Genomic DNA, 25,255 nt, shown 5'->3' with positions numbered 1-25,255 from the left:
ATCCAAGTTATTCTAGCCAGCAAATCTAATGAGTTGACATTTAAGATACCTAAACTAAAGCAGCATTTGTATTGAATGTGGATTGGTAGCTCTGTGGTTTTCTGAAGAAGAGCTGGTCAAAGTTCATATTCATATTAAAAACTTCTGTTCTGAAATGCAGTTCAGAGCCTTTACTACCATTACCTGACTGACCTACTTTTAGCAGAGATAGGAATGCCCTGATCAAGGTTTTTTTTTGCTGCCAATGTGACATCTATGCCAATCAATCAGGGCATCCCTCGTAACAGGATAGCTTTTCTAACTAATATTTACTTAATATGTAAAAGATAAATTAAAGAATTATCAGCTGTCCTTCATTGTTGAGTGCTCTTAAAAATCTTATGTTAAAGATTCACAATATTGAAATCCTCCCTCTGCAAATTCCAGTTACTCAGAGCTCTGAAGTCACTCACATGCAAAACAAACAAAAACAATCTGCAAAATATATTGCCTCTGAAAAACCAGACATCAGTGTACAAACAATTTCCAGGATTTCAGAACTACAAAGCACATCATTTCTTCTGTTGGGACATAACACGCTGCTGCCTGCTTTACTGAGCAGTGACCTTTAACAAAGAGTTTACGCTCAAGGCCTTTCAGTGTCTTTTGGATGTTTAGCAGCTATAATTGACTTGATCCTCTACTCTGGTGTGCACAGTCCAAATTAGGTAATAACATCAAACTGCGAATAAAGACACACAAAAAAAAAACAGTATTGCTGGAGATTCCGCCTGATAGCAACAAGTTTGGAAGAGCTCGCCTTGGTGTTTGAGGCATACTTAGATTTGTTGCATCTCTGGCAGCAGACGCTACAATGGATGAGACGCTGAGAGCAATCTCAAGCTTTTTTGGCTGCAGTTCAGGCAAAAACATGGACATTTGAGGCAGAAAGTAGAGAGGTGCTGAATTCCAGGTCAGCTCCAGACACATGCCAGGCTCAGGCACTCGGTGTCCTTTAGGGGTCTGCCGGACTGAAAGGCAAACCCCAGCTGAAGGATTTAACTCAGCGGGGTGACTGCTGGAGAAGAAGGCTCCAACTACAAAGGATTACCCATTTGGATCGTATGGCCATGTGTGTATGTGTGTGTATGTGTGTGTATGCATGTATGCACATACATAATACATGTACACGGGGGTATAGGACAAAAGAATAAGGACCACAACACATACATTAAGAAGAGGAAAAGGATGTCTGGGGACTGAAGAGGCCCAGCTTATCCTTGGGGGCGCAGGTGTTGTCAACAGAGGCCAGCAGCCAGGGGGAGGAGTAGTGGGTGGGTGGGTGGCACACAAAGAGAAGAGCCTTTCACTGAAACAAAGCCGCCAGAGGTAAACAGAGAGAAAGAAAGACTGACACTACCTGTGCCTCGTGGCAAACTTTACCTCCACGGCTGCTAATAACATAGAGGTAAATAACAAAGAGAGAAAACAGAACTCACTGCAATTTAAATATCTCGCTTTTCTGTCTACTTGTTGCCATGCTGATGAATGTCCAAACTATGTCTAAACCGCAAAGTTGTGGATGTAGTTGAAAACTGCCATAGGAACATTGGAAACAACTGACATCACCACAGCCTATTTGCATTTTGCCTAGTGTCAGCCGGTTTCGGGCCTTTATCTCTCAGCTTCTTCCCCACTCTGTTAATGTGGCTCAGCTGGCTACTGTACAACTGTTATTCCAAGAAATGCTTCTGTAACGCGCGTGAGGGAGAGAAAAAAACAAAACAAATGCTCACGTGTGATGAGTAGGAACCAGATTGTGGAGCGGGTGTCAACACACTTTCATAGTCGCACAAGAACAGGTGGCTTCCTATATGTCCTAAGTGTGCTTATTGATAACATTAATCATAATAATCATTTTTATACTCTCTGAAATCTCTGAACGGCAAAGAAAAAAGAACAAACTGCTCAACGAGTTTCTGGCTGTGCAGCAAACCCACGTTTCTGCGGTCAGCTTCTAAATATGATCCTTGCTTTGACACCACAACACCACTGTGTAACAGATGTGATCATCTGCCACAGAACATTGGATGGGCAGAGGTAAACATCAGTGTGTGTGTGTGTGTGTGTGTGTGTGTGTCTTTGTAATAAGATTTTAAAAAGTAGAATGAGGACTAAATTAAATCAGTGCAGAAAGGAGAGTCTGGGCGGTCAGAGGAAAGAGCAGTTAACAGGAGACAGTAAACAGGTATTGGTGATTGATGCTATCAGCGGCCACGGTCGGCTCCTGGAATAAGGAAGCGTTCACGGAGAGACCTGTTGACAGTGGTGGTGTGTATAGAGCAAATATTATCATTCACAAAGTGGGAAATCAAACCACTTTCTTTATGTCTTGCCCATTAGATCAGTTATTTTCATCATGTTTAGTCTTGGACCTGAGGGCATTGCTTTTACTGAGCCTACTTAAATTAATCACCTTTAATGGAATTAAGGTTGTAAATTTTAAGTAGTCTTATTATCTGATTGGCAGCCATGTTAATAATAAATAATGACATTTGTTTATATTTTATATTTATGTGGAAAGAAAAGAAATATACTGTATATACTATATACACACACACACACACACAGAGTAGGACCCATGCCAGCAATCACAGTATAAGATCTCACAAACTTGGCCAATAAGCAGCTAGGGGCAATATGGTCATCCAATCAGCTTCTACAGGCGAGGAGTGCCATGCATCACCAAAGCTATTTTTCAGCAGTCGGGGAAAGTGCTATTGGCACATTTATCTCTGTCACTGGTCCACATGAGACGATGAGACTGGAGCATCTGTCTCAATCTACACATGCATGCACTGTCCACAGTATGGACTTATGGAGCTCCAGACAGTTCCTCCTACAGACATACGTCCCGTCGGAGAGAACGGGGAGCCGGGGTTTGTCATCCAAGCTGTTCTCTGCATCTCTGCATCTCTGCATCCCTCTCTCTCCATCACTGTTATCCGCTCTTTGGGTTGGGTGGGGGCGGTTAACGCATATGAGAGGCAAACCCTGCTCACACAAACACACGCACGCAGCCGAGCGCCGACTTTGAACAACATTAAGAGAGCCACTGGGGGCAGGGCTGAGTTGTTCAGAGAAACACTGCTGGATGTTTATGCTTTGATTCAAAAACCCACTCCCACACTCCATTACTGATCCATTCATTCACACATCAGTCCACTGATCCAGTAATATATTCAACTCCATGGTCGTTTTCTCAGCCTGAATGACGGTGTAAAAAACTTTTCTTCTTTTTTTTTTTTTTTGATGCGCCTTTCAATGCCAAACACAAACAGCCTTGAAAATTACTGTGGAATTGAATCAACACTTCACTCACATGGTCTCAACAAAAATGATAATGTAACAAGCTTTACACAGGATTTGTTTTGGATTCACTGGAATTTGCTCTGTGTGCGTGATAAACTGTGTGCGTGATAAACACCAATAACAAATTAAAGCACCTATATTTTTTGTGATCCTATTCCTCTTTTTTTTGTGTTAATGTTGACCTCCCCTTTCTACTAATGTTAACCCCTCCAGCAAGTCTTGCCCTTCCACTAATAGGGGCCCTGCCCAGTTCCTCCCTTGGTGTTACCACTCCTGCTCTGGGAGGAACTGAGGGATAAACACACAAACACACTAAATAGGACCCAACTCTTGAGCCTGTCGCCATGCACACATGTCTTCACAGGCACTGAGATATTCACCTCTGCTCCCAGACTCCCCTCTACCCACAAGTCCTTGCAGCCAATTAGTTGAGTGGAATTGGCCAGAGGGGCGCCCCTCTCCTCTCCTTCCATACTCTGCATGGATATGTTGAGCCAGAATGCAGAGAGAGAGATGGTGGGTGATAAGAGGGACACACACACACACCAGCATTGCTCCTGGCAGCTTACATGTTCATGTGGGTGAAAAGCAAAGTCATTTGTTATCAGACGTGTCAGAAACCCAACCTGTTTTCTAAGTTCCCCACTCCACCCAAAATCCAATACAATATATAAACAAGTATATATAAAAAAAGGAAATCTTACGATAAGAGAATAATTCAGTTGGGAGTTGTTGTTTTTGTTTTTTTTCTTGTTTTAGAGGTGGCCACCCTGAGTGGAAACAGCAGTTCCAAAATGGTGGTTTGTGGACTGGATCAGTTGGCTTAAAGCCTGTGGAAGGACCGGTGGTGGTGGTGGTGGTGGTGTTGTGCATTCGCCCCTCCCGCGTGATTGATATAAATTACACGGGGTCACATGCTTTGCCGTCCACACACCAGAAATATTGTGGGTCCAAGCTGATCTCATTAACCCAAATTCTGAGTTGTGTAGGTCAGATGTTGGTACAGAACACAGAGGCAAAACTAAAAGAGGAAAACCGACGGCACATGACAACAAAATTCCTCGTGAAGAAAAAAAAGAAGAAAAAGAAAAAAGAAATCCTCATTCCACTCCGTCAAGATAGGAATCGCATAAGGAGCAGTCAGATGATATATGGTATACACGGTGCACACACAGAAACACAGGTGCACCAAAGGTCATCCAAAGTACCAGCAAAACATAGTTGGGAGAGAGTCTTATGTCGTGCATGTGTGCGTGTGTGTGTGTGTGTGTGTGTGTGTGTGTGTGTCTGGCTGACAAGGCAGCGAACGCAGCACCAGAGCAGAACTTTTTTAAAAGTTGCAACAATGCCATCACAAGGCCCTGGCCACCCGACACTGGAGGGAGGAGGCAGTGGCCGAGGCATGCTAAATATTAGCTGGGCTGGACGTCATTCTGGTGATTCACACACACAAACGCACGAGTCGTAAGGGGCTAGCTCATTAGCTCATAGTCTATATTAAGGATGAGCCACGGGTCCTCGGCAGCAGTGTTCTCTACTAGCAGGCACGAATAAGAGGAGAGGATGATTGGACTTGTGTGCAGCTCGCTCAAAGTTGAAAGACCTGCAGAGTTCCCTCTGAAAACTTCACATTTACATCTACATATTTCATTACATGGCATGATATCTAATCTCTCTCACTCTCCTGCCCTCCACCATAAGATGAGAAGTTAATCTAAAGCTTTGTCTACACATCTACACAGCGTTTCGTCGTCGTCGTCGTCTCAGACTCCTCGTTTTAATCACTACTGCATCTCTGTGCATGTCTTATCTTACTTTACTTTTCCTGTTGTATGCTGGAGAGTTTTAAGCTGACCAACATGTTTGATATGTAATAACGTTTTATTTACTAGTCTGAAGATAGCAGACCAATACACCAAATGAGAGCCATTGTTTAACTACTGTATAATCATTGATATATGTCAAGACTGCTATAAAAAAAACAATTAAATGACACAAATCAAATTAGTGAAAAGTTCAGAGTGACGCAAGTTCCTATACCATCAAAATCTATGCAAATGCATTTCTCCCTTTTACACACTTTCTTCCATCAGTGAAGAGTGGTGTCAAGTGACACGCCCCCCATTCAAACAGAGACACAAACACACCATCATAATAACACACGTGTCAAGAAGAGTCACAGAAAAAAAAACTGTGCAGAAGAGAAAACAGGAGAAAGAGTTATAGTCATATGAAGTTATATGTTGCTTCTTCTACAAACAACTAAACACAAAACAAAACAACTAAAATGCCATGCCACACTTGAGCTGTAGACAAACATGTCATGACCAATCACATGGGGAGCAATTCAGACGTGCACCAATCACAGGCTCACACACTGCCAAGGCGGCCATCTTTAGTAACAGGAGCCAGGGCTGACAAGTTTGGTCTATCATTTTGAGGCCCAGAAATTCCTGCATGTCTGCATACCACAGCATGGAAGGGGAAGGAAGAGGGGGAGAGAGAGAGAGAGAAAGAGTGCGCACAAAGCAAAGGAACAGAGAGGGACACAGAGAGAAAAAAAACAGGAGGAGGGAGGGAGTGCAGAAGGAGGATCTTTCACATAAGGTGGAGCAACAGAAGCAGGGAAGAAAGAGAAATGGGGAGAGAAAAAGAAAGAGACAGGGAAAAAAAACATTTCTTCTCTTTTTCATCAGACTGTTTTCACGGCATCTGACGCCTTTTCCAGGCTTTTCCACTCATGGCTAGACGACTAGACTTCCCATCCGTGTCAGTAAAATTATTAACTGTATCCATTCCTCATGAGGGCAGCGGGGCCATCAGGCTGCAGTGAGGAGAGGACGAGAGATGGTGGAGTGCAGGGAGGGAATACATACTACAACGATGACTGCAGTCTCGGCCTGTGCTACAGTTTCTCTTCTACTACTGTTAATACAGCCGCTTTACCTGGAGCCACCCGCAGCAGACGTTTTTATTGCAGTCTTGTAACTGTGTCATTACTCTGGTATCGGGTGATGCATTTAGGCAATGAGAGAAGAGCAGTTTTATACATCTCTTACAAATATATTTATTATTATCAGGAAGAGAGTGAGAGATGGCATGAGCAGCCAAGTTTACGGGCCTAATGTCTTTACGAAATCACTTTCATACTAACAGGATACTACAAAACAACTCTTCAGTGGTTCAAGGCTGCAGTGGGACTGAGGAGAAGCATTCAGGTGAAAAAGAGAAGAGAAAAAAAGATGAGTATTATTAAAGCAGAAGTAAGCGATATTTTTGTGTTACTATAAGTCTTAAATAGTTATATCTTCCGACAGCAATCACTTACATAGAGTGTTTGGACCGAAACACGGGTCTGTCAGTCACTCTGCTCTGCTGTAAGCCGAGGAGAAAACTTTTCTCGTATCCTACAAGTTTTATCCAATGAGGAGAGAGAACGGCATAAAGGGCTGTGTGTGCAGCCAAGGGATGCGCCTGAATGTGGTGACGTAGGGACGAGGACCAGTAGATCCATGACGAGGGCGGGGGCTGCTAACTCCATCGGCTGACAAGACGTTATGGTGCGTTCAAGGCAGCCCGTAACTCGTGTTTTTCCGACCTGTGAAGTCGTACCAGTTCGATCTGGTACGAGTTCACGGGTCGGAAGTTACGAGTGGCCGTTATAGTGACTTTCACAGGTAAAACAGGTCAGAAAAACACGAGTGGGTTGCCTGGAACGCTACAAAGTCGTAAGTCGTGACTTGAAGCTGTAATTTACGGTTTCAAAAGCCTGCCTGGAACGCAGCACTAGCCAAAACGACCGGATCGCTTACTTCTGCTTTAAGTAAAAGAGGTCTCCTTTTTTTTCTTTTTTTTTTTTAAAGATGATCAAACATGAACTACAGGTTCAGAAAATGCCTCAATTTATGGAAGTGTGACCCGAGATGAAACTCAAAGCTGTTGGTTTCAACATTCACAACCTCATCCTTTGACCTTGTGCCCTGGTCCATTACTTAAACCACCACAGTGCATATCTTCATATCCTGTGTCATATCCTTAAATATAAACACACACAGACTGTTGGCACCAAGATTAACCCAACTATTTATCTTACTACTAACATTACTCTTGTGTGAATATTACCTATGTCATCCATTGTTTTGTATCTGTGTAAACTTTTCTCATCTGATTTCTACCACTAGAATTTCCACAGAGTTCTAGTTCTTGTGTAATGCTACAAGTCTCGACAAAAAAAGCAAGTTAGTGAGGGTTAAGTCAGAGGAATGTATGTTCCTATACTATGTGTACGGATGCCAACAGCAGACAGAACTAGCTTCTGTTTTAAAACATTGTGTGACAGTATTTCTTTACTAGATGCCACATCTTATTTTCTTATCAGATATTTTAATAAAACATTTAAAGCAGAAGAAGCGATCCGGTCGTTTTGGCTAACTTCCTGTCAGCGGATGGAGTTAGCAGTCCCCGCCCTCTTCCCTGCGTCCCCACATTCACGCGCATCCCTTGGCTGCACACACAGAGAGGACCGCCCCTTTATGCCGTTCTCTCTCCTCATTGGATAAAGGTTGTAGGATACAAGGAAAGTTTTCTCCTCGGCTTACAGCAGAGCAGAGTGACTGACAGACCCGTGTTTCAGACCAAACACTCTATATATAATATAACTATATATATGATATAACTATTTAAGACTTATATTAACACAAACATTCCACTTACTTCTGCTTTAATGCCACAGCTTGCTCTCAGTTAATTTACATATAGTAGGTTGATAAGGAAAATGCACAAAGAGGAATTCCTTTGTTTCCCTGCTGCAGGATAAAAACATCATGAACACACACACCTGTCCATCTTCCACATTGACACTGTCTGTCTTTGTAGACCCTCCTGGAATCTGTGTGTGTGTGTTGCATGTTTGAACATGAGTTCAAGTGCTACCCTGTAGTTATGGCCAGCAAATGGCCCATTGGGTTTCTGACCCTCCTCCTCTACTTGCTCACCCCTGACCCAGGTGGGTCAGCCCAGGGTCACATTCTCCCAATAATGCAGCCATGCATCTGTCCACCCCGCCCGCACCCCCAGCCTAGTGTCACAAGTATCGCCTTAAATAGACAAAGGTTCTCGGGGACTGCCCCGCTAAAGCCTGTGCAGGAGTGGTGGTCATCATCAAAGCTCCCTTCTGCATTTGTTCTCCTTTCCCAGACACTTAACACATTCTGGGCAGGGCTGGGTTCCCTGAAGGTTACAGTGTTTTTCTGAGAGAAACCTGTTAAATGGTTCAAGGAAAAGAGCCCGTTCTTGAAAAGGACACGACATTCAGTGAATGAGCTGAGTCTGGACATAACTACGTGGAAAGAGTTGGGTTTGGAAGCAACTTCAAGGATGGGGAGGTCATGTGAGGATAAACAAGTTCATTTCAGGAAAAGCAAGTTTAGAAACACAAAGCTGATTTCCAGAACGGACTTTTGAGGGCTTCCTTTTGTACACGTGTGCTATTTAAGTAATAACTGCTTTGTTTAGTTTTTAGCTTGGCCAAACCAGTGTGTGTGTGTGTGAGAGAGAAATAGAGAGAGATCAAAACAGCAGAAAATAAATGATAATGCCTGCATAATAATAATTATTTGTAAAATAAGAGGTATCAGACGAGCATGAACTCCACAACCCACACACCATAACAAATACCTTCTCAACCTGTGGGAAACGCTGCGTTCCCAAGAAGGTGATGTAACAATAAAATTCTTGAGCATTTCAAACGTCCAAACATCCCTCGCAACTCCTTCAGCCGAGCAGTTGTACCACCTCAAAGTCACCCGTGAAATTCCAAGTATTTGATGGAGCATAAGCAGAGCATATCCCAAATACAGTACATACTGCTAGCTGTGGTTACAGACTATGTTAAGCCCTGAGCACGTGGTTCTGAGATCATGTATGCATGAACATACAAAGAGTTTCCTCTGCTCCACTGAAGCACCATGGGCTGTTCCATTTACACAGAGCTAATGATGTACAGGTTGGAACTGTATCCGCTTTGATTAAGTTACTAGATTACATCTTCTTGGATTTATACTGTATGTAAAAAAAAATGTATTTGCAAAAATCTGAAAAATTACTTGTCAAACCAGTTACCATAAGATAAGGCTTTAAGATTTTACATCATATGTGTTCTGACATAAGGGCAGTAGCGTGCATACAAAGACTAAGTATTTTTAATTCCACCGTCAGTGTTACAATATTAACAATATGACTAGGAGGTTTTATTTATGAAACACTAGAAAACTTTAGGATTTGAAGATTTGGATATGCAACCTGACAAAAAGAAAGTGGCAAATAATAGATATTATAAGTTTCTGTTCCCAGTATATTGAATAACAATCTATGGTAATATAACAAGAAATTCGACAAAACCCATGTATTACTGTTCAGTTGCTGTGTGTGTGTGTGTGTGTGTGCACGTGTGTGCGTCTAGGGTTGATGTCAGAACTGGAAGCAGGCCGTCATCTGATCTGGGCAAACACCTGAAAACAATCCTCTCCCTTCAAGCAGCAGAGGTGTTATTGTGTGTTATTTCTCCATCACACACAAACACCTTATGCAATTCTTACGGCTCATCTCTCGTCTAAGCCGCCTGCCTGCAGTCTTAATTTCCCAAATACTGGTACAAGGCCCGGGGGTTTGTGTTTGCGGGGAGGCATGCAAAACGATTAATGAAATAAACATTTGGAGCTCTGTCGGAGCTTGGCGTTTTCTGTTGAGGGGTTGCAGCTCTGGAAGTGCTGTGAACTATTCATCCAACTTTTCTTTCCTTTCATTTTCTCTCACATGTAAATAATACCTCCCCGCACGAGCACCAGCTTCCCCCTGGGGCCCGGTTGTACGGCTCGGCAGTAGGAAGTGCTTTGGACAAAGGCAGGAAGTAATGAGGAAATCCTTTCACACAACTCGGGCTCGAACAACCACTCGCCTGCCAACATGCTTTCCTCACCGAGAGAAACACATCAAACTACCGCACATGTACGGAGGGAATCAAACTATTACTGTCACTCTGAAGGAATATCAGCTTCCCTCCATATGTCCACTTCTCCTTTAAAGATTAAAATAAAAAAAATAGTATAAGGTGTGCTCCAAAAAAAATACAAGGAGAGTAAGGAGGCCGAGATAAGGAGATAAGCCTCATGTTCCCCATCCTCTCCACACTACACGCTACTTACATTTCTATTAACAGTCAATCCGCTGTTAGAATAGTGGGCAGCACAGTCAGCGTGCTCCACTTAGCCTTGTGTGTGTACGTTTGTGCTCCACTTGGCTCCGTGTGCGAGTGTGTATTTGCTGTGCTTGTGTCTATCTGAATGTGAACTGTAATACTTGCATATACGAATGTGCACTTTGTGTGTGTGTGTGTGTGTGTGTGTGTGTGTGTGTGTGTAGAGCAGGATGTGGGAGTGCCAGTCCATTGATGAGCTGGAGGGGAGAGAGAGAGAGAGAGAGAGAGAGACTTTTCCAGATCCCCCGGGGCGCTGGGCTAGCACTGCCTGCCTGCTACTGCACCCGCTGCATCAACTGAGCACGTACAGACACACACACACACACACACACACACGTACATAACTGATGCCATCTTATCAAAGTTAATTTGGATTTGTTAACAAGGATGCGAGCTGCCAGGAAGGAAAACACAAGAGCACGATTACTACCTCCTCTCCCTCTCCATCTGTCTGTTACCATCCCTTCTTCCTTCTTTACGTCTCTCTTTCATTTTTTTGTGTCTCTTCCCCTCACTCCTTGTCCTTTATAAGATATTCATGGTAATTCAAACACTAGTGAGTGAGTGAGTGAGTGAGCGTGTGTGTCTGTCTTGATGTAAGGCAAGCCACCACAGAAAAGCTTTGACTATCACAAATGGACAGCATCAAAGACGAGCCTACTGTACCTGCGTAAGAAAAAAAAAGACAAGAACAAATGCACATGGCTCCCTTGTTTCTGTGTGAGAGTGTGTCACTATCACTGTCACGTCAATTGCAATTCACCTTACAGTAACTTCACTGAACTGGAACAGAGGGATAAATTGAAAAACAATTCAGTGACTGTCTAAGTATTCACTTTAGTTTTTTAATGTCAAGCACAGAACAAAGATGTTTTATAATTTGAATAATAATAATTTGAAATTCAAAAACATTCACACTACTTTCTGAAACGACTTGTTACACAAACACAACATAATATTATTGTAGTATAGGTTCAGTTAACGGCAAGTTGTAGTATATTCAACTGTAAAACAAGCTCCCATTTCCAGGCAGCTGAGTTAATTCCAGCGAGGGAGAAGACAGCAAAGGATAGCGTTTCTAGCTCAAGTCACCTCTCACTGGGAAAGCATCTGTGTCAAAGTTCAAGTGGCCCCGGGGCCTCCAGACTGCCACTATTTGGTTGCATTGTGTGGCCAGTTTTAGGCACACTGAGACAAATGTGCCTGTGTGGCCTTTAGGGGTTTACTGCACGTATCATGACTGTTGATCACCACCAGGAGAGAGAATGAATCTGTGTGAGGGAGTCTGTGCTTGTGTTATCTACACAGGTGATTGGCATGTGGTAGGCATACAGGAAAAACAACAAGCCTTCCCGACCAGATGGAGGCTCATGTGTTGAGAGCGGTGACTCAGAGGTTGTTGCTTCACAGATCAACAACGCATCATATTTAATGAAGCACTTGAATGTGCGCGATACCAAATCTGATTCTACTCTTGTAACATACAATAATATTCCTGAACTCTATCCGCTCTGTCTTATGGTCACGGAAAATATTGGCAAGATGTTATCAATTTAGAAACTTTTTTTTAAATAAATGCAGATGCATTTTTAAATTATGACTCAGCAGAGAACAGATATGTCTGTAGCTAAAACTTGTAATTAACTTTACCTCTTAGATCAAATTTTTGCCAGTTAGGAGTTTTATTTAGCCAACATTCCTGAACAGCTGCTTGTGTTTGGACATAACTCCTGTGACCTTTGGGGGTCTTGCTGCTGTGAAATACTGGAAAAAAGTAGTATTGTTGTGATGTAAATATCAAATAGTGTCACATGAGCACTTATTTCACATCACATCAAATGGTATCCACCCAGTCTTACTTAATACTGCCACAAAGATCTGAACACACAGTGAAGTCATGTGTCAGTCATGTGTAAATGTGCGATATTTTTCGCATCCATAATTCCCAAACAAGAACAAACATGGTGGGACAACTGAACACTATTTACAGTGTTTAAGTGCAACACCTTGGCGTTCGGTCCGGCTGTCTCTCTGTGTTTATGGTCTTGTGTTGCCTGTGTCACTGAGCGCTAAATGGCTAATTAAGAACAGCAGCTTCAGGAAAACTCTTTCATTTAACTCTCATTAGAAACAACTGCAGAAATGGAACCAAAAAAAAAAAAAAGATAGAAGAGAAGAGGAGATCAAGAGAGAAAGTGTGTGTGTGTGTGTGTGTGTGTGTGTGTGTGTGTGTGTGTGTGTGTGTGTGTGTGTGTGTGTGTGTGTGTGTGTGTGTGTGTGTGGAGGCAGTCTGAGCAGAGACACTTTTACACCCCAATTAAGAGGCTGGGCTAGCTAAGTGTTTTTGTTTGGTTGTGGGCGCAGGCCAACAGCACGCTTCATTGAGCGCCTCTATCCTTAATACTGTCATTTTCTTTCTCTCTTTAGCCTCCTCTAGCTTGGCCACTCGCCACTCTGGCAAAAGTGTGTGTGTGGTTTTGGACTGTGTGTCTGTGTGTGTACCTGGGAGCCACACTTGAAAACGCCCTGCCATATTTGTTTTGCTCTGTTTATTTTGCTTTTGCCCAACCCCTTCTCTCCCCCCTCCTGGCCTCCTCATCTGGCCCTCATCTTATCCACACCGACGCTCCCCTTTCATTTGATAGCATGAGAAATAAAACACTAATGGAAACAACATCCAAGACAATTTCCATTTGCAAGGCCACCATGATTGAGGCGATAAGATGAGCGTTCAGTCCATGAAATGTCCAACGTGTGCCTGGTACACAAGAGGGTAATATTCACTATAGATATCATTCACTACTATAGGCTATTTTTTGTTTTTAGTGTAAAAAATTACAATTTGTAGATGTGTGTGGAGGTTGGGTAAAATTATATTTCTTAGCTTAGCTTCCCTCTTTGTGTTTCCGCAGACTGTTTTTCTTTCCTAAACACCCGACTAAAAATGTTCTAAATAAATGTCCTGATACTTTCATGTGGATCTGTTGCCAGGAAATGGCTGCAACAATAGATAGAGAAGATGGCCACTTCATTTGGCTAACTGAGGCTGCTGAAGCTTTATATCAACTTCAGTTCATCTTAAAAACACATTTTGGCCAGAGGGGAGTCACTGCATTAAGAAGGCTCCACTACGGGCAGAGGAACTGACGGCTGTATAGCGACTAATAACTCAATGTATGTCTGGCAGGTGAGAGAGAGCATATGAGTGTTGTTTTGGAAACAGAAGAAAATCTAAAACTATCATTGAATAGCTCTTTCATGAGGGGCAATGTCCCCTGAACTTCTGAGTGTTTAACCTGCTTTCATAGACTGATGTCACAGGTTCATCTCTGGTAAACACTGTTCTCAGACTCAAACCCACAAGAAATCCAAACAATTATCAACATTTCATGATGCACACACCATGAAGTTTGAGTTTCACTTCTCCTCACAGTGTCTCTGCTCCTGCGCTCGCACTTTATCTACGTTTTTATTCCACTTTTTAGAAAAGCTGGGAATCTAGTTGTCTTTTTTTTTTTTTAAATGTCCATGTCTGTCCCTACATCAGAAGCCTGTTGACCGAAGCTGGGCGATGTCCAACCTGCAGTCAACTCTGGTCAGGAGCGGGGTCACAAAGTCACGCTGGATGACGCACGTTGACCCATTTATATCGACCAGCATTAAGGGTCCAAACCTGTGTGACTGTAACAGTCGGAAAAGGGGTTCAAATAATGGCAAGAGGCTATTTTCCCCACTGTAGCTTCTGTCACTGAGAGGTGAAGCTGTGACTCTGTGCATATGTGTATGTGTGCATGCCTGAAAACAATCGCACGAACAACAAAGCACGTAGGCGCATGCGGAGTGATCTTTAACCTGAAAAGCCTTCTCTCCTCCTGCCTGTGTGTGTGTATGTTTTTGTGTGCATGAGTTGTGCAAGCACAGTGCTGGCTGGTGTCTGTGAGGCTGAACACAGTGTGCCGAGCCTCAGCTACAGATAGAGCCTTATCTAAACAGTAGATCAACTGTTTGTTCCTTTTCTCTCATTCTCTCATCTGTGAATGTTACCCTTACTTCCTTTCTATCCACGCTCCTCTCCTCACCTCTCATTGGAGAATCTCAGCATTGTGTGCTTATTTTCCATCTATCAGTGTGCCTGTGCATGCGTCCACTGTCCATCTGTCTCTCATCTGCAGATATAGCTTTGTATCACTGATCGTCTTTACATTTAGCGCTCTTATTGTCCATAGTTTGTTTGTTTTTTTTTAATAATAATTGGGGTCGGACCAGATTATTGGATCAAAGGCAGATGTAAACTGCCACATTTACCTTGAGTCTGCAGTACACAACTTTGATCTCGCCCCCTGCTAATGACAGTAATTACACAAATAAGGTCAATGCATGTCTGGCCTGCGTCCCTTCTCCTCTCCAACGAGGGAAAGCCACATCAATGGTAATCCGCGTTTGTCCCCACCATTGATCGCTTTCTTTTTTAGACTGTAATCCTTCCTCTGGATCCCGAGCCACTTTTTGTATTTGGAGCATCTTGGATGCGTCGTGGGGTTTCCCCTGCCCATAGCTTCTTCCAGAGGTACATCCTAAGTGTTGTAGGCTATCACCGTGGTTGTTCCCCTCTTCGGCTCTAACAAACCAATAATTCTTCGCTGACGTAAACTGAGCGACGTAAGCATCGTTATGAGTGTGCCAGTACAGAAGCGTTGCCATAGCAAGATTTACCTGGTGCTGATCAACTTAATTGGAATTTGTGTGAACTCATTTGGCGAAGCTGAAATGTGACAGACGTTCATTTATACATAAAAGTAGCACGTTCCAGCTTTAAAGCCAACTTCTTTAATGGAAAACAAACAAACAAACAACCAACCACAAATAGACAAAAACTGCTCTCTTACCACATTGACTCCAACCCAGCCACTCTGCAATGCATCCACACTGATTACACACTGATCTCAGACCAGACAACCTTTCCGTTTCCTCTCAGAAGTGCGTTTCAGCTCAGTTGGCTCTGATATTTCAACACCAGTGGCAAATACTTTTTTTTAATACAAATATGGTCTTTAAAATCATATTTTTCTTTTTCTGTTTTCCATTGGGACACCCACGTGCAGGCTGAGCTGCAGAATGGTCCACATAGAAAAACTGACTTATGATGAAAAGGGGTTGTAGAGTTCTGAGGCTTGTAGAAGATTTGATGCCATGAAAAAAAAACAGTGTCTGTATCATGTATGGGGAATTTCTTACGCACATTCATAAGGCCAACTACTACCACAGATCAACATACACAATCGTGCCGCTATTGTCCAGTGGGAGAGGCAACCACCGACATCCAGTCAGGCAAAGCCACAGTGCCTGGTAGAAGCTTATAAAAGTGAGTGAGTGAACTTGACAAAAATCCACTACTGTGTTGACCTCCACATCTGAGTGGGTATCTGCAAAAAGTTGTAAAAAAAAAAAATCCTGTACACACAACCACACAAAACACATGAGTACACCAGAGACACAGGCATATAAAGCAGAGGGGGGAAGAAAGCACTGAGGGCAATGAATGTCTGATCTCATACACTCTCCAGGCTGTTTGGATTGCCACCAAGTTACTTAAGAAGCCTGCGCATTTAAACATTACATTTCTCAGAGCGCGCACACACACACACACACACACACACACACACACATGTGCGCGGACACGTGCACAAAGTGGTTTTCCTGCTTGTAAGGAGCATGTGTGAGATCAGGGGAATGCAGACTCTCCCCCCTGGCTCTTACCTAAGTCAACTGGAACCCTGTAAAAAAAAAAAAAAAAAAAAAAAACACACAACAAAAACAACCGCACAGTTTCCACTCACATATAAAATTTAATGCCCCATCTAATGTGTGTATGTGAACATCGAAGTTTCTAAACTGTGGGTGTTTCACAGAAGCCCGTAGCTGAGGATCCTATGGCTTCCTCACGCCGCCACCACCCAGCACATGCAGCATGCGTCTCAGTGAGTAGCACCTGAGGCGCAAAGACATTTTTCTCTTTCTTGATGTTCATATCTCGCATCCTTTCATCTCATCTAGGTTTACCTGAGGAGCCGTAACATGCCTTGAATAAACTGCTACCTGTACAATGTCGAGCAAAATAAAGCAGCATCGAATGGAATAATACTGAGGGATAGAGTTGCTGTTTCTGCTGCCACTGTTATTGTTATGCTGATTTTACACTGTTTTCTATATATGTAAATGACTCTGTAATCTAGCTCAGCACAGATTTGAGAAATACCCTTTTTTAAATTCTGAGACTGACTTTGGCTGCCATGAAAAGACAAGTCTGTGGCAATGTGAGACTGTGGCTTTAACTTCCACTTAGGCACACATATATCACACACACACACACACACACACACACTCCTGCCCCCATGGTTGCGGACAACCATTGCATCATGTTCTAGAAATGGCTCCTGCTTTGACACACAGCTCTTGACTAAACTGGTGCCTGTCACATGATGCAGAGCACAGCGTCATACTTGCTCCCCTGGCCTATCCGAAGCCAAGGAGACATGAACGCACATGCAAACATGGTGTTTGACATACTGTACATACTCCTGTTTATCAGTCCACATTCTTTTACTTAACGGTCAGGGCTGTCCAAAAAAGAAAAGTCCAGGGAAAAGTTTGAAAGAAAAATCACATTGAAGAGAATCTCAGAGGCAGATTTAGTACGGTGACAAGTGCAGACTGTGAAAGTGTGTGGACAGTGGGGAAAAAATGGTGCAACAACAACCTATCAAATGTTCAAATCAAATGCAAATAACAGGCTAAAATTACCCACTTGAGAATTACACATGGAGCCTCAGCTAACATATAATTCATCACAACCAATGACATTTTGTACAGTCACTCCAAAACATGTCCGAGGAGGTGTGCGTCTCTGTCTCCGTCTCAGTGCTGCTGCTTGGAGCTAATTTCAAAAGAACTTTTAAAATGTAGGGAAGTTTGTGAGTTTATTGAGAGTTGCAATAAAAGCCTTTAAGTCCAAAAGATCACAATTTCCAACACTAGTCTGGGACTCCTGGACAACATGACTATAAGTGTCATAGTTCTTCCCATAAAAAGCTTTAAGTTGTAGTTTTACCCTAACAATTAAAACAAACTCAATACTTTACACCTTATTAAAGTCAAAACACTAAGGCAACGAATGTGTGTGTGTGTGTGCGTGCGTGTAGAGGCGGAGACAGAGACACAAAGAGAGCCATTTCCTGTATTACTTTCCCGACAGTGAGACCTGGCAGAAAATTGAGGAGCCAACATTATAAAGGCGGGCTGCAACAGTCGATGTTCAAGTATAAACATGGCCGAGGTCTTTCTGCTTTGAACGCTAGTCTTTCTGTGAGACACCAGAGACAAGAGGAGAAAAAAACAACACAAGCTATAATCGCCTTCAAAAAATAATAAGCATTCTCTCTGTGTGTCTTACAATAGAAGCCATTCTCTGTTTTTATGGTAGGAGAGGAAAGACTGACTGACTGGCCAACACGCTGGCAGCTGGCCGCCTGCAGCACCGAGCGAACCCACAGCTCTTTCTTATTCAATCGAGGGAAAATCTGTACAATCTCGAGCAAACATATGTACTATACTGTTTACCTCCCTGTCTGTCAACTTTTCTCACTTTAACCTCATCCTGTGAGTGCATTTGCTTCCCATAATGCCTACCTTTGGATGTGCAGCTCCCTGACTCAACAATGTAGTTGAGTCATTTCACACATCAAGCAGATACCAAGCATATAATTACAGATTACTTGCCCACAATGCCCCAGTCAATGAATGTCTAAGCAGAGGGTGTGGCGTGTCCACCACCCCCTGGCTGCTGATATTAGGAGCAGCCCTCCACATCATAGAAATCATTACATAAACCATTTGGAATGAAAACATCAGTCGCCTCAATTGATTTCTGGGAAGAAGAGATCTCCAGTGCATATTCTCATTATGTGTCTCAATGGACCACTTTACAGCGACCAATGTGATGGATTCTGGAAAGGTGCTATACTATCATGCCTGTATACAACAGCCGGTCAATATGAAGATTATTTTTCACTTGCCCCATGCAAATGTCATTTCCTATTTTTTTTAATTAAACAGGCTGAAAATGATTGACTGTCTAACTGAAAAAAGGCACTGCATAAGGAAAATAAACCCTGCACTCTTAAAGATACATGAACATCTATGAGCACTTACTTCTCTGACAGTAGCTCTGCGACCAGCATCGTCCCCTGAAGTGTCCGTTGATGGTGTTCTGCGAGCAGATGGTCTGACCTTGGGCTGTGCCGGGACACACATCTCCACACTCCCTGTCGTTCTTATTGGCCACGATGAAGTTGTCCTCCACCGAGTCCAGGATCTTAGACCAGTCCAGGGTGGCTAGGTAGCAGAGGTCCGGGTTCTTCTCGATCCTCACGGCGCCCCGGGTGATGTTCATCAGGCTGTGAAGGCCCACCTCCTTCAGCTGGAGCATCTCGTAAAGCACAAAAGCATAGTTGAAGAAGAGGTTGCTGCCACGGATCACCGTCAGATTGGGGAAGAGTTCGCTGAGAGTCTCGAGGCCGTAGACCCTAAACAACAGCACGTAGTCGGTCACCACTCGCAGCTTCGGATAGGTGAGGCCTCGGAAATCCTCCGTCTTGGTCTTGAACATGAGCAGAATCTTCAGGTGGCCCTCGATGATGGTGCAGTTCTCCAGAGACTGGAGGTTGGTCACATTGTTGCGGATGTCCTTGCTCGGGCAGACTGGAAGGATAAAGAGTAAAAGAAAGAATGTGAGAAGCAAGTACATTGCCGTCACAAGTTGCAGGGTTTTTTTTAAATCTTCCAAGATTTTCATTAATGTGCACAATACATTTATTATGACACTGTTCTTCATCTCAATTATTCATGATTAATATTATTTTATATATATATATATATATATATATATAGAGAGAGAGAGAGAGAGAGAGAGAGAGAGAAACATTCCTTAAAATTAGCTTGGCTGTGGTTTATGGTAACAGGTGCAACAACAAAAGACACATCTTTGACTTGCAACAGTATTAAAACCGGATATGAACTTCAACAGGTCCCTCTCTTTCCACACTGCTGCCATGAAACCACTGTTGATTTACATTAAGTAGAGCACAGCCATTCATGAAGCAGTATTACTCAAGTCCCCTCTACAATCTGACTGGCCGCAAGTGCTCTCTCCCTCCCTCTCGTTCCTCTCTCTCTCTCTCTCACACACACACACACACACAGTCCCTCTCCTCTCATTGGCTCCAGTAGTATTTCTCCAGTGAAGATTTTATTGTATGGCACTGTATGATCTGAATGAAGCAGACGTGAAGGGGTTAAACTGAAATGAGGCCCGGAAGCAAAATGCTTATCCATGCTCATTCATACTGCTACAGACACACACACATTTGGACCGGCAAATTCACACACACACACACACACACACACACACACACACACACACACACACACACACACATCAGAGGGGTGGAGAATTCATGTGGGGACAGTTACTTCAGGAGATGAACGGAGGGAAGCTGCTATCGCTTTCTACAAATAATACGATGCACATTTCTAACATTTTTTGCAGCAGTTAGAGGAAAATTACAAAGTGGGGGTAGGATGGCTTATAGTTAAAATTATACAAGATAGGTAACAACAACATTTTACTGCTGTAACAATATCAGAGAGCTTAACGAGTCCTTTTTTTTTTTTTTTTTTTTAACTGGGCTTACCGTGATACAATGAGGACAGACAGTGACAATACTGCTCACACACGCTGTTGTCAAAACAGTGCAGTAAACATCGCACAGATTCATCACCACAACTATTTCCCCACAAACCGTCCCTTGCTTTGAATTAAAAACATCAGGAATGATCAAAGCGGCGGGATATTTATTATCAGCCAGGGGAACAAGTCAAGTCAAGTGTCAGCTCATGTGAGCAGACTTGCTGTTAAAAAGAGAAACATTTGACACTGGGATGCGACGGACGATTTTTTTTTAACACAAAGCTGAAACGAAATAACAGAATCATTTGCATAAATGGTGCACACAAAGTCTGAACTACCAATGTTTACAACAACCATTTACATTCAGTCAACAGATTATTAAAAGAACTGCCAATGGTGACACATAAAACACTGATTTGTTCACACGACTCGTGCACCATATCAACCACACTGGCAGCCATTACTGCCTCAAACAGATGGTTATGGCCAATAACCAACATGCGTGAAGAGTGGATTTAAATGCAATTTGTTGATGGAACGTTACAAACTTATTTCCACTACAAGTAACAAACAGTAAGCTAATTTCCCCCAGTCATTTATTGTATTAAAACGTTGTATTGAAAATGAGATAAGGGTCTCTTGCCAGGCTCGTGAGAAAAAGTGAAATATACAACACAAACAGCTCTTTCCAAATAACAAGGAAACTGATCATTTTTAGTGTCTCACGCATTATGTTAATCAAATTTAGATTTTTATCAATAGAAGCTCTGTTTGTAAAAGGAAGGTCCTTTTGGTGATTATAGTTGTAATCTTTGGGCAAAGGAAATATTGAAAAGGAGCCCATGCTTGTGCATGCAGGGTAAAACGTGTCCCAGTGTTATCACTGAAGCAATCTAATGGTCTCCATCTAGTCTGCTGTTCTCAATCGATGACACAGACACACACCTGCTAATCTCAATCTGTGTGTGAGTGCCCTTCGTGCATCTTAATGGTGTGAACCTGTTTGCCACCTTTTGCTATTTTCCCCATTTATTACGCTCAATTTCCCTCCCGCCCGCTATGCACACAATAAAAATAATAAAAAATAATAATAAAAAAATCAATCACACTAAAACTTGCATTGTAAAATAGGAAAAGTCAAAACTCTTTGAGGGAACTGCATAGTTTCATTGAGCTGTTACTGGCCCTGGTCATTTCCCACGTGTAAGCTACCTATTAACTTCCCATTCTGTTAATGGTTAGCAGGACAAACATGTCAACAGTCCAGGTACAAACTCTGACCAGCAGCACATCAATGGAACAGTTTACATGACTTCTGCATGACAAATAGCTGCGAATAAAGCCCATAATCACTCCACGGTCAAATAAAACCATCTTGTTTACTACAACTGCTTCCTGACAACAGAGGAGTCAGTTATACAGCCTTGTGTTTTGGCAACAGTGCTTTGGATTTTATTCAGCACGTTTATGTCTTCATTAGGAAATGATATAGAAGAAAATAAAACAGCATTTCACATGTTTTAACTGGGGGGAATGTAAATCTACAGTAGCATCTAAATGTCACTTCAAGTAAGTTGATATGTGTATATATGTTGATAACGATTATCTTAATTGACATGGTGACGATATTTATACAATACAAGGAATTAGCGAAGTAATTATCTGCACACGAAAGAAAGTTGATCCCATTAATTGTTCAGTTTTATACCATTGCTGAATACTCAATTCTGATAGGCTGCAGGGTGTCCATTAAAAAGGGTTATTATAGCACACATACGAAGACGTTCTGGTCAAATTGCCTGATGACGGTTCTAAATATTATTGCGCTAGTTGGTAACCATGGCAACGGAGACTCGGAGCATAACAAGTTTTCTTCAGCACATCATCCTCTGACCACGAGAGTCTGTAACAAACAAGCGGTAAAAAGTGCACTGGCCCTATGAAAAAAATACTATGTACCACATAATGTTAAGCCATTATCTCACTTCCCTTCACTGATCAACTATTAGGCTGCGGCAGAGTCGCTGTGGCTCTACGCTGCGGTCACAGCAAGTTTCCTTTTTCTTGCTCGCAGGCGAGAGATAGCCGTTTAAATAGTCCGCTCAGCTTTGGCTTGTAAAAAACTCATGATTTTAAACTGAAAAAAAAATGGAAGTGTAAATAATTGATTCAATATTTATTTCTTTGGTAAGCGACAATGGTATAAGCTGGAAAATGGCCTTCTAGGTGTCCAATTATCATGATTAACGGACGACGCGGAGACGATTGCCTCCGCAAAGTCTGACACTGTTCAGCCCAGCCTGTAACTGACTGGATATCCAGATGTGTTTACGTTTACTAAGGTGGCCAACTGTCAGCGAGGTCACATTGTCATACATCCCTACAACTGCATTATAAAGGCGTAAAAAAGGAGCACGCTCTCCATGGCAACATATTAGAACCGGGACACGACGACTTTGGAAGGATGAAGCTCTTCAAGATTCAGAAACCAAAAGAAAGAGCATCAGAATATTTACAGTGATGATGTAATCATCACAAACACATGAGAAGCAAGTGATGCAAGACCTGACTTCACCCAAATCCGAGGGCAGTGCCCCCAGATGGACAGAAAACATGTGGAGCAGATGGAGCCATCAATTATCTGGAGATATAAACTTAAGACTTTGTTACCGCTAAGGTAGACTGTAAAACATCCAGCAGCGGGAGTTCTGTAATAACATGACAAAATAAATCCACAATATACAACAAATGGAAATTTCAAGCTAATGTGAGAAGATGTGTCACAACAAGCTGTGTATCTGACTGTGTTTGTCTGAAAAGAGTTTGTACAGAAAAACATTTAAATGCTGTATTCAAAATCATCCACACTGATGTGCCCAAACACTGGCCAGAAACAACTCACAAAAGAAAAGAATAAATGCATTTCAGCTGTTAATCCTCTCATGAGATAAGAGAGTTTAAACAACAACAGCACCTAATTCACACAATCCAGCCAGCTTTTCTTGGCCACACCCTCTTTATTAGACACTTAGTGTAATAGAAATCAAAACACAAAAACAAACTTCTTCCTCCAACTGTATAACAGTTGGTGTTGTTCCCAGTGATTACAGCAACTTCTCTCCGTCCCTCCTGCCTTATCTCCCGGACACATCAAACAGGCCTACGGGCCACCCACTCACTGTCAGTCTGAGGCACTAACCGGATACCTACTGTGCAACATGACAACATGACAAACAACGTTACGCAACACCAGCAGGGCCAGAGTGCATCTCACCTCTGCCCACAATGCTCTTCAGAGGACACAAACATGACCTTTTTACATTAATGAATTCTTCCTACTGCAGGTAAGAAATGTGTTAGTGGAAATGAGGCCTTGCTACCCTCACAGCGGGCTAACAGGCTAGCACATATGTCACGTCGAAGCTTTATTGACACAAAGAAACGTTAGTGGGCCATGAGGGGAGGCACTAGACGGTGCTGCTGGGAGTTCTCTCTCTCTCTCTCTCTGCAAAATGGAGTCTTGTTTTCGACTGACAGGAACGAGGGAGAGGAGGAAGGAGTGTGGGGGGCAGGGGGGTCACTGGGGGGCAGATGGGGAAGAGGGGAGTAAAGGAGTGGAGGGTAGGAAGGGTTGTTATGTAGTCAGCGTCTGGCTGTGAGAGCCACTGTGTCTTTAAAATAATGAGCCATCTCCTCCCTCTCTCTCTCTCCTCACAGGTTCAGGAGCAGTGGGGGGGTGGGGTGGGGGGTGGTGGGGGGCACAGGAGAGGCAAAGAAAGTGAATGGGGAGACAGAGGGAGATTGAACTGCGGGTCGCAGGCAAAAAGAGGGGGAAAACAAGGGGTGAGGAAGGGGTGGTGGAGGGGGTGATGGGAGGGAAGAGAGCGGGTGAAAGTGTAACCTGAACCCAGGCATGAACGCAGTGACGTAAGGGACCTACAGGACAGTTGGTGATCACATGCATGAATGGAGGGCCGCTATGGACCACAGTTACATGACAAGTAACATGCACATGCTCGTGCACACACACACACACACACACACACAGCGTATGTAAGTGGTGTCAATAAACAAACTGGACAAACATGGTACACAGGGACGGTGAGACTAAAGCAGGAAACCTAGCAAACAAAAGAGGTATATGAACAGACTAACTCAACAGGTTAGAGTTCCTTATGTGATATAGAAAGAAAAACTGCTAGACATTGTGTGAGTGCAAGGAGAAGGGGGGGGGGTTGTTGGACAATGACCATGACCCCTCTATAGCTCACCCTCCCACTGAGGACCACCCATAAGCAGACAGCTTGGTGCTCTCACTGGCTGTACAGGAGCTCTTAATTACAATAACAACCCAATCAACCGCTAATGAGCCAGGGTGGGGGGATTCGGGGGGTCTGAGCAGGGCAGAGAATGGAATAACCGAGCGCAGACTGGAACGTACTGTACCATACTGCGTGTGGACCTCTATAGGAGAAATGTGGGCCATCCACCCGCCTTCCCTGTCTGTTTGACACTTAATTTGGCAGCAGGAATGAGGAGAGGAGGAGGAGGGAGGTATACATAGGGGGGTATCAGACAAACAGAAACAGCAGAGGAGAAAGCATGGCAATGGAGCGAGGTGAACGAGTTTAGGTCTTCGCCAGCGGAATAACAAAATAGGGGTTTCCTTACAAAATTTCAAGGGGTGAATATAAATTTACCGATGCACATACAACTGCATCCTCAGAAGTGTCGTATCTTTTGATGTAAAAACACATTAAAAAAAAGAAGACATTTGTGTGCCGCTTGAATAGTTATGAGGTCCTTTCACACATTCATGCTTGTCTTTTCGCACATTCATTCTGTAAAATTAACTGAATTAATAACCTAAACTGTTCCAGTGAAGGCAACAGCTTCTGTTGTTC

General features: G+C 43.0%; 1 protein-coding gene across 2 annotated transcripts in view; it reads right to left on the bottom strand.

The window, feature by feature from the left end:
• insrb (insulin receptor b) overlaps positions 1 to 25,255 on the bottom strand; it is a 77,519-nt gene that overhangs the window by 34,647 nt on the left and 17,617 nt on the right. For both annotated transcript variants that reach the window (XM_085774369.1, XM_085774370.1), the window contains exon 2: positions 18,815 to 19,363. In XM_085774369.1, coding sequence (XP_085630495.1) covers positions 18,815 to 19,363 — 549 coding nt within the window. The remainder of the gene's footprint in view (positions 1 to 18,814; positions 19,364 to 25,255) is intronic.

This window comes from Trachurus japonicus, chromosome 4, assembly GCF_045865225.1.
Source record: "Trachurus japonicus isolate A0001 chromosome 4, Traja_1.0".
Lineage (NCBI taxonomy): Eukaryota > Metazoa > Chordata > Actinopteri > Carangiformes > Carangidae > Trachurus > Trachurus japonicus.
Note: the sequence above shows the minus strand (reverse complement) of the source record. Positions and strands in the feature narration are given on the sequence as shown.